Genomic DNA, 18270 nt, shown 5'->3' with positions numbered 1-18270 from the left:
TCGAACTAACAAGAGATTTTGCTATGAACATTGGATTAAAAAAAAAATGCCCTTCTACAGATGTTATTATTCAAAGAAAACATAACGTATATAGGATGGACCTTGAATAAGGCAACGATTATGAAATCCACAATTCACCAAATAAACTAGTACAAAATGTTCTTGCGTAGAATTTCGTATATTTAGTGGAAACTATGCTTTCAAATTTTAAAATATCGGTCTAATGTAACATGGGAATAAGAGTTCCTTAACTCCAAAACCAACTAAATAGCTTTCCGAAAAACTTGTGTGATTTTAGTGCAAAACAGGATGATGGGATGTCCACATGTTGAGAGACTACTGTTGGATCCTTCAGCGAAATAACCCTACTATATTTTACGTAGAAAGTCATATAAAGTGAAATTTTTGAGTGATGAGTTCCTAATGAATGCATATTTTATGATACACTCTAATGCATTATATCTATTCATGGAAGGACAGGAGAGGATAGCACACTAATCTTATTTTAATTGATTGTATTTCACCCATATCTATTAATCTCAAAAAATGAATTTATTTCAAGATTCACACTCAAATTGCTAAGTGTCAATTTTTTATTCTAATTATTTATTTTATTCGCAATGAAGTAGTGTTATCATTAAACCACTTCCCTGGACATCTTCAAGAAATGTTTTATTCTATTTTTAGTAGTTTGAATATCTATTTGCTTATGTCACTCAATGAGTGTTAGAACTCATTTCTTACATTTGGCAGGAAAAAATATTGTTTTCATTTACAGGGTAAGTAATAGTAGAACAAAAAACCGAAGAAAACAAGAACAATATAAAGAGCTTGCAATTTCGATTTTATTTTTGAAGTAAAAAAAAAACAATAATACAATAAATAAAGCTGGTCGGCGCCATTCAATAAACAACAAATTTTGATTTTATACAAAAATATAGGAGAGATATTCACAAGGAAAAAATTTCAATAATTCATGATTTCTCAGAAATTTTTCACATAATCGATAACAAAGCCAATTGCTTTCACACAGAAAAGTTTATCAACTGTCCATAATCTTCCAATTATTAATTCACAAAAAGGTCAGGTTTCCGCAAACTTCTTGTTGCATCTACACTCTTATTCGAATTCCATAGGAATTTTCGATAATACAGAAAAAAATATAAAATTCTTTACACAAGATCATATTTAAAAAAATGTATACACCCCTTTTCATTAACTGCACTTGTAGTTCGACTTTGACGTGCTAGCACTGAGGGTTCCTAACGCATTCAACAACTGTTTTTGGTACTCGTCTTGAAAATTAGTAGTCACTAGATTAACATCGTTCTGCAACAAACTAGAGGTTTTCTGCGAAAACCCAGAGTTCGAATAGGATCCGTCGAAGGGTTTCACTGGCGAGGACATCTGCTGAAGAGTCTTCAAGTGTTCCATCACCTTCTGGATATCGTCACCATCTTGGTTATTTTTCATTTCATCCTGTTTCCTCACTGGCGTGACCTCGCAGTTGTTGATGATCAAAGTTCTGTTGTTGTCCTTTTTGTGACCACTACTTTCACCGGACAGAATTCTGTTGGAGGAATTAGGACTTTCCGCCTCGCTTTTCGGAACAAATTTCGTTTTTGGCAGTATGTTGCTGAAATCAGTCGGTCCGTCTATCTCTATAATACTCACATTCGGCAATTTCGCTTCATCTAAATTCACCGGTTTTGGAGAGGGTTGCGTTGACTTGATTTTATCGTAATCTACCTTGAAGAAAGTATCAGCGTTGTTGTTTTTCTTATCCGTACTATATTCAACCGTTTCTTTCTTTTCTTTATATGTCGACTTCTCCAGGGTGTAGTGTTGTTCGGGGCTGCTTTCGGGGGTGTCATCTGTTCCTTTGGATAAGTTGAGAAGCTTATGATGAGGCAATGGATACCTTTTACCATCGATGATCCTTTCCGGTATAGACGCTTTCGGAGTGATATTGTTAACAACTGGCGTAATCGAAATGTTCGGATATGGTAGGTTGGGAGTGTTGGTGGCAGTGATTTTGTTGCTTTCCTTCCGAGAACTGGAACCAGCCTGGTTCGGGGCGACGGCGTTGGGCTCGCTGAACAGCTTGTTGCAGACTTTGGTGAGGGCCGTCATGGTCATCCAACCTTCGGGCCACAGGTGTATCACCTTGTTCTTCAGGAATGTAGTCAGTTCTTCTTCCCACGAGTCTATCGAGTTGTTCTGGTTCAGGAAGCTTCGTTTCTTGATTGTGGCAGTGTCTTTTAGGAATTTTCTGAAATTTTAAAACAGATTGTGAGGTATTGAGCGAGAATTTTATAAAATACCTTTGTTATAATCGAGTAATGTTAGAAAACGTCACAACAACTGTTGTTACAACAAGTAATTCATTTTTGGTGAACTTTTGCACTATCAAGTGGATTAACAGAAATTGACCTACAAGAGATGTCATGATTCAAGGAAAACAAAATTTAATCAACGCAGCTTTGGTTACAACAGGAAAAATATAACTTGGAAATTATTTTGGGTTATTTTCAAGTAAATATTTTAGGAAAATCAATGGTCCTCAAATTTACCCACAATTCACTACATCAATGAACGGAACTGAATCTAAGGCTTAGTGTTTATTTGTTCAAGTAACAAGCATTCATTTAAATTCGTGGTCAAGAGTGCTGTGGAGAAATTAGAGTTGATTTTCTGTGATTACGAGTAGCGCTTAGCTTGTATCAAATCACTATTATTTTGTTTACATACTTCGGATCTGGGAATAATATGGTACAAGCTAAGGGCTACTTGTAATCACAGAAAATCAACTCTAATTTCTCCACAGCACTCTGACTAGAGATGAGCGATATTTCACGAACTGTGATTTAATTACTGATATCAGACTGTCACAGGTAGTCACGGTTCCGAAAAACGAATACAAAGCGTGATGGGATCACTGTTTGAACATTTCACAGATATTTTCAGGGCATATCAACGTCCGTGCAATCGTAAATTATGAAACCAGCCTGCCAGCCTGATGTTTTTATTGCTTCGGAACCTTTGTCGGCACTTATTGATGCACTCTAGCAACATAAGTTCCGTGCGAACGATTGTTTTTGAAAGCCGGACAAATATAAACAGAACGTCGAAGCAGGCTAACTGATAAAAAAAACTCAAATGATTCTCTTTCTCAATTGTAATATGTCGTTGGTGGAGAATGAATAGGAATAATTGTAGTTTTCTCTCGAAAAATTTATCAAATATAGTTAGGAAATTCGATTATTTAGGGACTGTTTTAACTACCCATGTCTGAGTTTTTTGTTGTGAAATGTTTAATTTTTCTCTTATTTTTTTGTTACAGTATTAGCCCCTTAACTATTTTGATATAAACAATTATAAAATTGTTTATATTATATTGTGTATTTTGTTTGGAGGTTGATTACTCATCATTATTATTAAATAAATAAATAAACGTCTGAATATATGCATATGGCTTATTATTTATTATTCGATGTCCTAAAAATCATACCTTTTCATTTAGAGATTTCACAATTCTTTGATTAGCTCAGAAATTAATAGAAAATAACAAATATATTTAGGAAATTTAATTATTCAATAACTGGTTTTACTATATTTTTGTACATTTCTGATTGTTACTGTTTCTGTTTTTCTCTTATTTTATTTGATGCAGTATCAGCCACTTGATATTATTAATATATATTCACATGTGAATTATTTTATGTGTAGGTATTATTTATTTTTCGATGTCCAAAATTATTCATATCCATATTCCACAAATCTGTTACCTCTAAAGAATTAACAGAAAGACAAAAGAGCTAAGGTTTGGGTGATTCATACAAATAATAATAACAAGCACGGTCCGTGCTTAGCATTGTGAAACGTGAACGTTCCTGTTCCTTTATGATATCAGTGAAATTAAAGCGTGACGTGATCACTGTTTAGGTATCACGTGATCACGTCACGCTTTAATTTCACTGATATCATAAAGGAACAGGAACGTTTCACAACGTGATCTTGAAATCACGGTATCGCTCATCTCTAACTCTGACCACAAATTTAAATGAACGCTGGTTAGTAAAATTATTTTCTTGCACAGAAATGCGTAGAATTAGTGGAGAAGCTATGCCTGCAAAATCGGAAAATATGTGGATATTTTATTTGATTTTAGCTGTTAGCGTTTGAGTTCAAGTTTATTTTGGCAATGAAAATTCAAGGAATTTTCAAATCGAGTGCAGAAACACAAAAATGTTTATTTAAACATCTTATACAGTGAACCTACCTCGTGGTGTCATTCCATTGAAACTTTCTCTTTGGTCTCCCTATTTTCCTTTTCTCGTCACCTTCTGGATTTTGTTGTTGGAGCATATTTCTGAAAATATCAGGAGATGTTTCAAGATGATCATACCAAAAAAATGAAATTTCGTTCGGTATTTATTAACTTTACTAATTTTATTGAATTTTTTGGGCCACAAAATTAAACACAACGAAATACAGAGGTTTGTAGAGGTCTATAGAGACCAGAGGACCAGAGGAAAGTTATGGTATCGGTCTCCGGGGACCGATACCGCACGGGAAACGAATCTTGAAATTTATGTAATGCAGGCAAACATTTTTGGATGAATTTTTGGTTTCATATTTCCAAGTCTCACCTCCTTTCCACCACAAGCTCACAGTCCCTCTCGTAACTCTGTACAATAGATGGCATCACCTTGTCGATTTCAGCTTTCAACCTGCAAAACAAACACAGATTAGATTAAGAGAAGAATGCATCGTAGGAGTGGGAACTCACTGCCTAAGTAACGATTCAATCTTATTCTGATCATCCTTCAGAGCTAGTTGGTTACAATGCTGGATCAGGACTTGCTTCTCCACTTTAAGGTAGTACGATAAATTCTCGTAAACTTTGTATTTGGATGGTTTTCCGATAAATTTACACTTTCGCTCAAAACTGAAAGAGAAAAATTATCATATCATTAAAATTGATAAACAATACATATTTATTACAAGAAACTTCATTTAAATCCCATATAAACACATATTAATATATCTAGTGATATTATATGTTTGTATAATTTGCAAATACAAATAGACAAAATCAGATACCCTTTCTCGTTCTCTTTTTCTGAGAAACTAACAGGAGTAGAATTAATTTTTGGCCAACTTCTTTTGTTTTCTAGTTATAAGCGAGAATTGGAAAAATGGCGATATTGAAAAACATTTATATCTCGGCTAATACTCATGATAGAGCTCTGAAATTAAAATATCACTTTTATACGTAGAATCCAGTGGCATGGTCATCTTTTTAACAAACCTTTTTTATCTAAGAGTGTCAATATTTCTATGGTTTCAACTGTTGATGAGCACAGAAAAATAGAACTTTCTGCCTTTCTATAACAAGAACAGTGTCCTTCCGTCAATATGATTATTTCTATGCTTTTTACTAATTTTTTAAGAATTTGAAAACAAAAGAAGTTGGCCAAAAATTGTTAGTTTCTCAGAAAATGAAAACGAGAATGGGGTATCAGGTTTTGTCTATCTCCTCTGGTTGTAGAGTTGTAGTTCTAAAACATTGAAATTTGCCCATTCTGTACATTGTACATTAATACAATTGTAGTTCGATGCAATATGAAAATATATATTGATGTAAGGGTTTATGCTGAATTTCGGTATTATTTATATAAAAAAAATTTTACTATAGGCGCCCATGAAAGGGTATAGAGCTTCTTACCTTGTCAGTAGGTGATTGATTTCTTTCGTGAACTTGTCGCCATTCGTGTAGTTCTCGCTCTTTTCTTTTATCGAGTTTATTATATTGATGATACTCTTCGGTAAGTTCTCCGGCAACGTAACTGGTTTTGCTATTATATCATTGGCTTGACTAGATACTACTTTTTCGGCTGAAAATATCGATTAATCATATAAATATGGAATAAAGTTGATTGCTACAACTATATGAGGAAAAGAGAATATTTTGAAATTGCCGAATTGTTATGGTTGAAATAAATTTTGGAAATTAAATAATTTTCACCTGTTCGAACATTGTCTTCAGACGCTTTTACTACAGACTCGATAGCATCGGTTATACTGTTAGATACTTTTCCATTTTCCATACTTTGCTTTGCTGGAAGAATTCAACAAATCAAATCAGTAGAGGAATATTATTGAAAACCTCTACATTTTTTGATATTATTGGAAAAGAGAATTGCTATTATTCCACTAAGTAAAATGAAAATTTTTGCAACTATATCTACATATATAAATTAAGTTGGTTATGACTACCCTATTTAATTAAAAAATAAGGAAACTAGCAAGAAACCAAATAATTTAGCACCAAAATGACTGATCTGTGTCCCGTAATATTATCTGACAGTCGTCGTCAGCATAGGTAATTTTTCAGAGGTTTGAGGAGTTTGACATTCGGTGTCAAGTTTCAGAATATAGTTTGACCTAATTTTGACAGAAATTATGTTGACCGAAAATCAAAGATCGGTGTTGGATTTCAATTAGTTTTGTTCTAGTCACATGCACCAGAATTCACTATAAGTTTGAGAATGAATGTGTATTTATGGAACTCTATTGAAATAAAATTTGTGAGGATTAAATGGTCTTTAAGTAAATTTTCGAAAGCAATCGAAACGAAAAATGAATTTTTGGGGGAAAATGCCTGCTGTCTTACTACTGAGAAACAAAGTAAGGCGAATTCTTGAAAGCTCCAAAAAAAAAAAATACCTTCACTGTCATCTGCATTGACTTCCAACCTACAATCGCTGGTACTCAAATTCAAATCTTTCCTCTTTTCCTTCAACAGTTCCGATACAGTTTTCTTGATAACATTCGTTGGCTTCTTCTTCTTCAGTATTTTGTTCGGACTGAATAGTTTCTTCTTCAGAGCTTTCTGCATTCCGTTTTCGCCAGGTGCTACTTTAATTTTCTTATTACTTGGCTGATCTTTTTCCTCCTCGTCTTCAGAACCCTCGCTAGATAAACTCCTCTACAAAAAAAGAATTTAAGAGATTATGAATCTTTTTCTGATCTGTTTGGATAACATAAAGGTTTTTTGATGCAAAAAAATTGCAAAGTACCAAATCAGGAAAGCTCAATAGAGTGACTTGGAGTGGCCAGCATGCTACCCTGATTTGAACCCATGCGGTTTTCATGTTATTTTTGCAACAATCGAGTTTTTTATGTCAAAGACAGTTTTATTGTTAGGTAAATGGATTACGAAGGGTGTAGAGGTCCAGGTTAGCTTTGAGTAACGTCATAATTTACCTTTCTAGATCCACTACTGGAATTTGACGCATCGTCTGTGGAATCATCGCTCTCTTCCTGGCCAGTCTTGAATTCTAACGCTCCAGAGTTTATATAAAAGCCTCCGAGTAAGGTTTCAACATTCTGTGGAATGATTTCATCATAGCCATCAGTATTGTCTATAAATGAATCGGATTCATCATATCCCATACCGATATCAGCGTAATCGTCTCTTCTCTTTTTGCGCTTCTTCTTTGGTACATTTGATACTTTATTACCCTGAAGAAAAGGTACATATCAGTTTGAGATTTTGTAGTATTATGATATAAATCTTTTAAGAAGTTGGTGCGGATGAACTACAATTGCCTTGTGGTTTATTTATGTTGGTTTGCATTTTTCGCACACTGATCAAAAAGATTTTTTTCACTCTACAGGAATATCCCACCATTGACACTTATGACATTTTTTATGTGAGTATGTATATAAGACCATAGTATACTATGATAAAACATTGTATATTCTCGATGGAAAAAAATTGGGAGCACATCATTTTGATTTTTTAAGGATTAATTAAAAATAAACAATATTTTGAGATAATCTGTATCAGTAACTAAACATGTCATATATCTTAAAATGATTTCATTATGAAAATTTATCTACTTGTATTGAATTTGATGACTAATTAATATATCTTTCCTGTGTTGTTTACCTACAACTGAACACCTCAATTTATCGTAGAATAAGCGGAAACACGACTTGATTATATTTCGAATATAAGTTGTGTACAATTGAATTATGTAAATACAATCCGAAAAACTCATGACAGCTCAGCTCAAAGTATATCATTGCTGATGAGATCAAAGAATCTAAATAGAAATTGATATTTACATATTTTTCTTCCATTTCCTTCGCTATCCTCCTGACATCATCATCGTCATCGAGTATATCTGGTATGCGTCCATTTTCGGTATTTTTCGACGCTTTCCTCTGAAATAAGAAAAAGAAGTGAAGATTGAGTGTGCTAGAGAATGGGCTAATAAATAGAAAAAATAGAGAATAGAGGAGAAAGATAACAAATTTCAGTTACAAAATTTGCAGTTGAGTGCCAATTTTAGAGATATTTTCAATCATATATGTCTCTTGAATTTATTGATCCGATTTTCTGAATTGAAGAAAACAATTCGAGATGTCCGAAGGATCGCAATCTTCCAGAACGGTACCAACAGTGGCGCCAACACGAAGCAACAAATATGAATGACTCATCGATTTCTATTCATTTCCAATAATGTTTTATTCATTTTCAATAATGTTTTATTTCTTGAATGACCAAACGCCAAATTTCAAACTGAGAATAAATATGAATTCAATAGGAAAGTGGACATCTCAATTAAATAAACAAATTACCAGAGGCGAGAGTCTCCAAACAATTTCTTTTATCAATAAATGACTCACTAGATATTCTACCCAAAGTACGGAGTACGCATAGCTATAATTAATAATAAAAAACCATTGTACGGCTGACTGATCATCGTTAACGAATGAAATAGTGGATATTCACACAAAATTAGTGTCGAATATGTTGATAAAAATTTTGAGCGATACGAGAATCAGGTATTTTAAGGAAAAAGGTCATAATAAGAGGAAAAAAACCGGTTAAGAAAGAAAGACGCAATAGTAAACTTTTAAATTCATATGTTTGTGCATCAAATGAATGAATGAGATGAAATATTTGCTTTGACCTATTGAGAATTAATAAGTTCGATAAAACCATTGACGTTAAATATTGAGGAACTTTGGCGCGTTTGTCCGTACTTTTCATTTTTTGCCATCTCATCTTTTATTACATAGCCAACATAAAATGTTGAGATTTTACGTATTATGACGTAAATTTAATACCAATAATGAATAATCATTAAAATTGCATTGCTGAAGAAAGTCCCATAATACTCATTTTGAGTTGATATTTCAAACTTATAATTTTTTACAGTCAAAATACCAGAATTTCAAATAAAAATTATACATTTCGCAGAGTAACCCAGTTCTGAGAACAAAACCTTTGGAAAATACCTGTCTTTTTCCCTTCCTACATGAAGAGTTGATATATTTACAGTCAATTGTTTACAAAGTTGTTCATATTCAGTTATGACAGTGAATACAGAAATTTTTTGACCAAGAATTGGCACTATTGCCTTCAACACTCACTCGGAGTTTGAGAATTACTGTCTTTTAATTTACAGTGCTTGTTAATTCATTCGAAGCATATTTTGCTATTTTTGGCTAAATATATTAAAACAAATCGAAGAAAGGACCTATCTTCAGTTTTACATTGCAAATACAATTATTCAGACCATGTGATAACATACGATAATGAATTGCTTGGCAAACTATCGATAAATTCTATTGATATGGCTGTCGCTGACTTTTTCTCTTCTCAACTGTTTTATTAACGAATTCTAGGTATTTTTTCGACATAGTGAAGTTTGCAACCAGTTTGTAGTTGATTGTTGAAATGGAATGAATCATTTCATTAATCAGAGATAAATAGTTTTGTTTTTTTTAGAATCTTTCTGTTAGCATCGTTAGCAGAAGGTGAAGGGTAAACATGTAGAATAGCTATATGACCTTAAGGCCCTCGAATGAACTCAATGTTTCTATGTCAGATTGGCAGCTACATTGCCAAATAGAAAAAGTGTTGATTAATTTATTATTATTATGGGAAGCTTTTTACGTCCAGCAGTGGGACGCAGAGAGATATATTACTACCATTGAATTCGGAGCTATGAGTTTTCAATAAACTTCTTGAAAAGAAAAAGAAACATTTATTTCAGAAAAATTATTTGAATATTTTACTACTCGTTTAGTTCGTAGAGCTAAAGAAGGAAAGAACTAAGCAAAGAAAACCTTCATATGTTTTAACAAACGCTCTATCTTATTTACAAAATATAATATAATATAATAAGTAATAATATAATGTTTATTTACTATAAACATAAAAAAATTACAGAGGTATTTATTTCATATATTTACCCGTAATTATTTACAAAATATATTCATAATCACATTATATTTAAGAAAAATATTTCTTTATTTTCTTAGCCTTTTCAATTGTAGAGTTCACTGTCGGTGCATTTCCATAAACATCTTGACTTATAGGATGACTTTTGTTGTAGCACTAACAGTCGTATTCAGAATCAGAATAAATATTCAAAGATATAGATAATTTATTTTTAAACCGGCGGGATAGAATATTTCAATTTTCTATGAAACACTTTAAATACCTGATTAATTTTTCGATCTGGCAACGTAGCTACAATTTAGACGTAGCATATAGGGTCTCAAGGTCATATACCTATTTCACATGTCTACCCAGACAATTTTCAAATATATGGGATCAGTAGTTTTTGAATTATGAAGACGAAAAAATTAAGTAGCCTTCTTCTTCAAAACCATTAAGCAGATTTTAACTATAAACGAACTCAACCGTCTCATTGAGACCGCAAACGTATCCTGATAATGGTTTTTTCTCTTAAGTTTTAGTGACTGCACGAAATGACCTAGAAGCAGTGCGACCATAGAGTATATAAGTATCTATAGTATTCTGTGTTCTATGAGTGCGACCAATCCACGATTGACATGTCGCTTTATTGAAAATACCCCAGATGAAGCCAACATTTCCCCAAAATCATGATTTTTTCGAAAAATCTCCCAAATTTTCCTATGTAGATATGTAATGTAACTGAACACCAATGATTATAATAATAATTAATTTCTGATTAATTAATAAATTAAGGTATTAATGCATGTATGTATACACAGAATCTAATAAAATATTGTTCAATTACTCCTAATAAAAAAATGTACATGAAAAATTGCTATTAGACAATGAAAACAACGTAATTTATAGGTTAATATCTGAACATCTTTTCTGATCGATTTTCTAAGCACGAAGAATTTTTAGGGGGTTCCTTCGCAAATATTATTATTTGTTATTTATTTGTATCAACACGTCCTACAAAAATACGAGTTGGCGACGGATGTTGGGATTGCTCGGTCATATTCAATTATACTACTCAGCCACTCTGGAAAAGTTCGGAAGCAATAGAAACATTTGGCTTCAAAAAGCGACCTGCGAGAGTCCACAGCCTAGGTACATCTTAATTTGTTTTTCCATAATTTTGTGCGAGAGTAGTAATTCCATTAATAAATAGTGATGACATTAAGCGAATAATTCGATATATTAATATTATCAAATTTGAATATTTCTCCCCTAAAAATTCCCTGTGAAAAAGAAACCCCCGAAAAATATTATCCCTTAAATTTTCCTTTAGTGGCCAAAAATACTCAAAATTGGGGGAACATACCCCAATATGGTAAACCTGCACCAACCTGAAAGTTCAACCCACATTCGCTAACTACACGCATTTACGTAAAATTATAGTGCCCTGTTCCCCAGAACCGGCGCGCCAAAGGCCAACAACAAATTCAAATTTCTTTCCCGCCAACTGCAGTTTCGCGTGCGCCGCAGACAGCGACCAAACGAAAACATCACCTCTCTCCGCTCCTATGCTCCTGATACTAAACCGCCTTTTACTACAACACTTATTTCCCACATATATTTAAAATCGAGGTAGCTCCACTCGAATTTTGGAAAATTCTCAAAGTAACCATCCCATAAAATGAGCACCGGGCCTAAATTTCGGCACGTAACTGAAATAATCCGATTTTTTCGACATTTGCAAGTCTCAAAATCCACCACCATCCGGCATATTTCAAACTGACGCCGGCCAATCGGCTGGCATCCGGGAAGGATGCACAATTTGTCCGAAATTCGCGGTAATAAAACAAAAAAACTAACGCGATAAATGTATAAAATAAAAGCGGACGTAAAATGCACATAATTAGTCTAGATTCTAAACGGTAGAAATGCGAATAGAGAGAGATTTGAGCCAGCTGCAATTCAATGCATAGAAAAGCCGCTTGCCACATAATACGTTCACGTCAAGTTGTTCACGATTTATGCATTTTCACCTAGGCCGATCGGAATGTCATAGATTTGCTAATTGTTTCCAAGAGAAAACCCGGTTCATATTCCACTGTAAATTCTATTAAATAAAATACAAACAGAAACTCCGCGTATTCACTCGAAAACGTCAAACTTATTAAGGCCCAAACAAGAAGGATAGAAGTACAAACCCTGTTGTGTATGTCCCCCTTGCTTCGTCACTTTGCCCCTTGGGTATTTTTCTAGATAATCAACGAAAAAAACACAAATGTTCCATTCAGCCTAGATATTTATTCATATCGGACAAAATTCAAGAACCACAACTGTATGATCATAGAAGTAGGATTGTGCAACGTCCTTAACGTAGTTTAAACTGTAATTTTGAACTTAAATCTGGTATGAACCTATCGATTTCGCATTTGCTTTGGATAAAGGGAGGTGTCTTTCTTAAAAAAATGGAAATTTCACCTTAGATATGCGAGAACAAGTCGACTTAACACCCAAGTCGAAAATGTAAACAAAGGTTAGGTCGGTGTCAGATTATTATGTCCCATATGTAATTGTAACGTAACCAATTTATTTATTTATAATTATTTAAATATGGCGACAGGGATCTGCTTCTATTATACCCAAGTACCAAATGGATCAGCCAGTTTGGGAAAAACTGAGCTATCCCTACTGAACCAAAACACCGGAGTAGAGGCAACTTTTCCGGGTTAGTGTCAGTGTGTTCTGGTGGTTTGATGGGAATTTTCGGGCGTTTTCCTCGTTCTATACAGTTTTAACCTTTAAAAGAAGCCTACCTTAACCGCATCAAGCTCATCTTGGTAGTTAAATTCCGGACATGTGTTTTCATCGGACTGGGGCAGCTTGATGGATATTCTGGTTGTTTTCTTTATCACATTTTTACTCTTACTAGACGACGCCTGAGACACGCATGTTAGTGGAACACGGTTCATATCCGACATATTTCATTACTGACCACTTTACACTTTTCACTACTCGCAAAACAAAATTTGGCTCCAACACAATTCGAACACTTCACAAATCAAACTACGAGAACGTCTTTGAAAGGTAGCATGCGTCTACTGTTGCGCATGACATGACGTTTATCATATGATGCCGATCACACAGAACACTAGCTTCCAATTCGCGTCATATCTACATGTGCACATAGATGGAAATCTGAATCAATGGTTTACAATTGAAGGTCCCTAGAATTGGCTTTACAGAAAACTATTCGTTGCCGTAATTTATGACTCTCATATTCACATAGATGGCAATCTGGTCAAATCTTTACTTGATATAGGTCTCTAGACTTATCAAATTCTTGTACAGAAAACTGAAATGTTCCTTATAGTCTTCCGAATATTATGAAAAGATGGCCCTACCTACACAGAAAATATTCAAGGAAATCTGGAATTTAAATAAAATATTCAACTCAACGCAAGATTGAAAAAGTGTTGATTCATTTATTTGTTATAATTAGGGGAAGCTTATGTCTAGCAGTGGACGCAGAGGGCTGGACGAAGATATACAGAAAACTGAAATGTTCCTTGGAGTCTTCCAAATATTATGAAAGATGGCCCTACCTACACAGAAAATTTACAAGGATGTATGAATTTTAAATAAAATATTCAATCAAACACAGCAATCAGGAATCTTAGAAATGTGTCTAGTATTTGAATGAACTAACTGTCCTTGAAATGGTACTGATAAAGTTAAATTTTCACAATTTTCTTATAAAATACAGCTGTTTTGCCACACTGAGGCTTCCTCAAGTAATTTTCTCAATTGATTAACACGGTTATATTAATAGGAGAGACATGTATTTTAATGTTGAATCAAGACTTCAAGTATCGATCTGCATTCAATGAATGCAGACGCTTCAGAGGGCACTTAGAATTTTTTTCGTTAGGTAATTCGTTCCATCTGGAGCATCGGCGAGTGAAATCATGATAATTGTTTGGAACTTTGAATTTATTACCTCAATTTAGTCTGAACATGATTCATCATTAGAGGAACACAATGGCCCTCTAGCTTTACGAAGCCAATTGACTTTTGTCGAATCCACTTGATGCCAAACTTGTAAATTATGGGCTTACGTACTTAACTGTTTACTAATTTGACCAATTATTGCGATGAAACAGAGTAACGTGGCTGAGTTGGATGAGGGCCAAATCTCTTTTCTGTATAGGTTAACGAGTTTATCGTTTGTGGACGTCAGCTTGGAAGCATACATGAAGGACACTACAAATGTTACATAACCGACAGTGGTTTTAAATACTCGATAAATATTCTGAGGTCAAATTTAACCCTGTACGGCCGCCGAGTACACGATTATTATTATTATTTGAACTGGGGTCGTTTTGCTTCGGTAAGCCTTCCAGGAACTGCGACCATGCAGATCTTTTGTTCACTACCCTACTCATTCATAGAAACCCAGGGAGGTCGTCAACGACGTTAATAAAGTTGACAACCTCCCTAGGGGCCTTGGCCATTACCTCTCTGGTATCCAGGACCGGCTTGCCCATGTGAATGGTTTTTAGACCAGCCAGCTCTGGACACTTGCATATCAAGTGTTCAGCCGTGTCTACTTCCGATCCACAGAGCCTTCAAATCTCGTCTGCTCACTTACCCATACGGTACAAATGATGTTGGTACCGACAGTGCCCCGTCAGCAGACCCACCATCACCCGAAGCTCCGCTCGCGACAGCTTCAGGAGCTTTCTGGTGTAAGTAGGTGAAATCTTCACGAATTTCTTTGCCTGAGCAAGTCTAGGAGTGTTAGTCCAGTGGATTGTTCTACTGTTCAACTCCCATAGCTGGACCACAGCTTTGTATTGGTCTTTTCCTATCCCACAGAAAGGCTCAGGTCCAGCACGTCTTAACCTTGATGCACTTTTTGCAAGCTCATCCGCTCTCTCATTTCCTTCAACCCCACAGTGCCCTGGTACCCATAGTAGAGTCACCTTATTTCCTCTGGCCAGTTGCTTTATGGTGTTACGGCACTCCCAAGTCAGCAGAGACCCCTGACAGCACGATTCCAGGGATCTCAGCGTGGTTTGGCTGTCCGTGGTGATGTAGATATGCGCCCCTTTGAGGTTCATTTTGCGACACTCCTGGGCGCATACATAAACAGCCACTATCTCGGTCTGTAGAATCGAGGGCTCACTTCCCAGGGCTTTAGAGATCCTCAGTCAAGGTCCATATATCCCAATGCCGGTGCCCTTCTCTGTTTTTGATCCATCTGTAAACCATATGGATGACTTTTTGTCCATACGATTCATGAGACTTATTGCACTATGACGGTCATTTATAACCGTTTCAAAGGGCGTTTCAAAATCGTAGGTGGTTGGCATAATATCTGATGGTTTTGCGAGGAGGTTTGAATCTAGTTGATTCAGTATCCCCATATGTCCAACCCAGTTCCCAGGAAGGAGCTTTCCATTATGGGAAATTCTTATTGCTTCGAGCAGGCTACATTTCCTCACATGTAAGGTGTAAGGGAGGCAAGTCTAGTATGACCTCCAGCGCTGCCGTGGGAGCTATGCGCATAGCTCCTGTGAGTACACGAATACTTTCGAACAGAATGTGCTAAAGACTTCTCAGGGTAGAATCGGGATCTGAATATCTCGGTTTAGTTCGGTAATAGGCTAAATTCATTTTGATGGTACCGGAGTTGACATTTTTATCGATAATTAAAAAATTACCCATTCCATCTGGGTAATATGTGAAATTTAGAAATATGTTGTAAAGTAGCACATTCAATATTACGCTAAAATATTGATTCAATCCGAAATACCTTTGAATTTTAGATCAAATTTTTAAACGTAAACTTTCAGTGATTTCAATTTCTCTTTTTAATTTTACATTTTCATTATAAATGACAAACCAAAAGTTTTTATATTTGAATCATGTCAGTTCGAATACAACCAACAAAAAGTCATGGGACTCGGTTTATTAATGAATACGAATATAGTCGATGAGGAGACGTTTGAGATTGTCGAAGAAGAAAATTCGTGAAATTTTCAGATAGTGGCGACACCATCTTTCAAAAATAGGGGTGGCCGGATTTTTTTGGGTGGTCAAAGTAATGCGAAATCAGCTAACCTTGTAATTATTTTAGCCTTAGTATGTCAAATTTTAGGGGGGGGGGCAGTAGAATTTCAGGGGGGCCCGGAAACACCTGTCCCAATCGACAAACCAGTTTCGTCAACTCTACCGGCTAAGCTACATTAGCAATATTGAATATTCTCAGTTGTTTAGACACTTCACATAACTAACTTGTTCCAACAGCTCAAATTTTTCGACCAGTTTCAGTATTGCCGGCTGGGGAGGTTCTCCACGACGACCCTCAGAGTAATAAAATAGATAGAGGAAGCATAGGTCATTTTCAGAAAGTAAATTTTTCCCCAACATGAATTATCAAATTTGACATGAAGCGCGGGGAAATGAAAATATATCAGTGATACGATATTGTCATGAACGGGTTGGTCAGAGAATGTTGACCAACGTTCACTTATCTCCGGTTGAGATGTTCTTTCAACCCCTGGAAGACCGGCTTTCCAAAGGTCTCGGAGAATGAATAATTATGTGAATTTTCAAAGATGTTATGTGTGAGTCCGGCCCGTCGCTTTTATGAACAGGTCTTTTTAGTTGACTTTCTTTCCCTAGGGACAGGATTTGATTTCTGGATTAATAAAAATCGATCAAAATTTCAAAACTAAATATAATAAAGAGAGAAAAATATCCAAAATTACAATATCCACGGAATTTTTATATATTTGACTCAACAGCCAAAACTTTATGATTAAAAAATTATCTCGAATAATCTATTATGCATACAAAACAAAATAACCCATAATGTCTACTCAACTGTTAACTTGGGAGAATTGGGACTACTCAAATAAACTTATCTTCATCGAAAAAGTATTCAAAAAAAAAAAAATTGAAACTAAAAAGCCAAAAGATTGTTAACTTGCCCTTATCCCGCGGTGCTAGGTGAGTAATTAGGCCCTGCCTATACTTCGTTTTAATTTCTTCAAACTTTTCACTCGTAACGTGTAATTCCTTTTCAATAACTCCACTCTCGATTCGCGCACTACGAGCTAATCTAATTCATATCGAAACAAATTTCAAAACGTTATCCCAAAAAATCGCTGTTTTCTATTTCTGACCTAACTCAACCTTTCTTAGAGTAAAAACAATTTCTTCTCCTTTAAAAACTTAAAATTCTTTCAACTCTCTATCATCTACTAAATTTCCTTTATTCTCGATTCAACCTTGTTAAAAATTACTCTGATCTTCAAAAGAAATTGTTTTAATCTAAGTCCAGTTTCGCGACCGACGTTCGAATTCTCAACCCTTCTCAATAAGAGACCCTAAGCGATACTCATTTCCTCCTCAAACCTCAACAATATCGTACCTCGTACTTATCTAAGACCGCCCCAACAATTGCCCAATATACCATGCCAATTAGATCATTGGTTATAAAATTTTTATCCTTCTTCAATTTTTCGTCAACAGAGCCCACCTTCAACCTCAGCTCAAACTAGATTTTTCTGCCGTCTCAACAAAAACCATACTTCGACTTTGCCTAACGAACTTTTTGCTATGTCATCTGGGAACGATCATAACGGTTCTTCGCATGTATCGAACTCAGATAAGTTAAGATTTCCCCGTATCTAAATTATTTTTCTCATTCTTGAAAAATAAATCCATTTCACCAATGCAGTGAGACGATAACCAAGAAAAGCAATAATCGAAAAATAAAACGTCTTCAGAGATAAGATCAGTCTACACAAGTCGCGTCCGTTCTTTTGAATTTAACGTATATTCCTTGTGAGTAATAATTCCAATAATTACCAAATTTCCGCTTTACTACAATCTTTCACTCAGTTCACGAGTTTCTCCACAAAAAACGCACTTTTTATATCTTATAGTGAATTAACGTTTCATATTAACTCAAAATATGTTGAAATCAATTAAGAAAACAAACTTCAAGCGCCCCAAAC

At 34.9% G+C, this 18270-nt stretch overlaps 1 protein-coding gene across 2 annotated transcripts; it reads right to left on the bottom strand.

The window, feature by feature from the left end:
* Nucleotides 1-823: 823 nt before the first annotated feature.
* Nucleotides 824-13325, bottom strand: LOC123684292 (yemanuclein). Of its 2 annotated transcripts, XM_045623488.1 has the most exons (10): nucleotides 13057-13324; nucleotides 8140-8238; nucleotides 7273-7530; nucleotides 6733-6994; nucleotides 6032-6124; nucleotides 5732-5900; nucleotides 4793-4951; nucleotides 4653-4733; nucleotides 4283-4372; nucleotides 824-2272 (listed from the first exon to the last, which is right to left on the bottom strand). In XM_045623488.1, the coding sequence occupies exons 1-10, from the start codon at nucleotides 13219-13221 to the stop codon at nucleotides 1216-1218; spliced, it is 2433 nt and encodes an 810-aa protein (XP_045479444.1). In that variant the 5' UTR covers nucleotides 13222-13324; the 3' UTR covers nucleotides 824-1215. The 2 variants fall into 2 exon arrangements, with proteins under 2 accessions (XP_045479444.1, XP_045479445.1); XM_045623489.1 differs by lacking the exon at nucleotides 6032-6124 and having other exon boundaries at nucleotides 13057-13325.
* Between the last annotated feature and the right edge of the window lie 4945 nt (nucleotides 13326-18270).

The sequence above is a fragment of the Harmonia axyridis genome, chromosome 7 (assembly GCF_914767665.1).
Source record: "Harmonia axyridis chromosome 7, icHarAxyr1.1, whole genome shotgun sequence".
In the NCBI taxonomy this organism is placed as follows: Eukaryota; Metazoa; Arthropoda; class Insecta; order Coleoptera; family Coccinellidae; genus Harmonia; species Harmonia axyridis.
This window is presented reverse-complemented; position numbering and strand designations above follow the sequence as displayed.

Coding starts and splice junctions, on each gene's coding strand:
- LOC123684292 (XM_045623488.1), bottom strand. CDS start 13,221: ATGTCGGATATGAACCGTGTTCCACTAACATGCGTGTCTCAGGCGTCG. Junction 8,239..13,056: donor ATGAGCTTGATGCGGTTAAG/GTAGGCTTCTTT, acceptor TTCTTATTTCAG/AGGAAAGCGTCGAAAAATAC. Junction 6,995..7,272: donor CCAGTAGTGGATCTAGAAAG/GTAAATTATGAC, acceptor CTTTTTTTGTAG/AGGAGTTTATCTAGCGAGGG.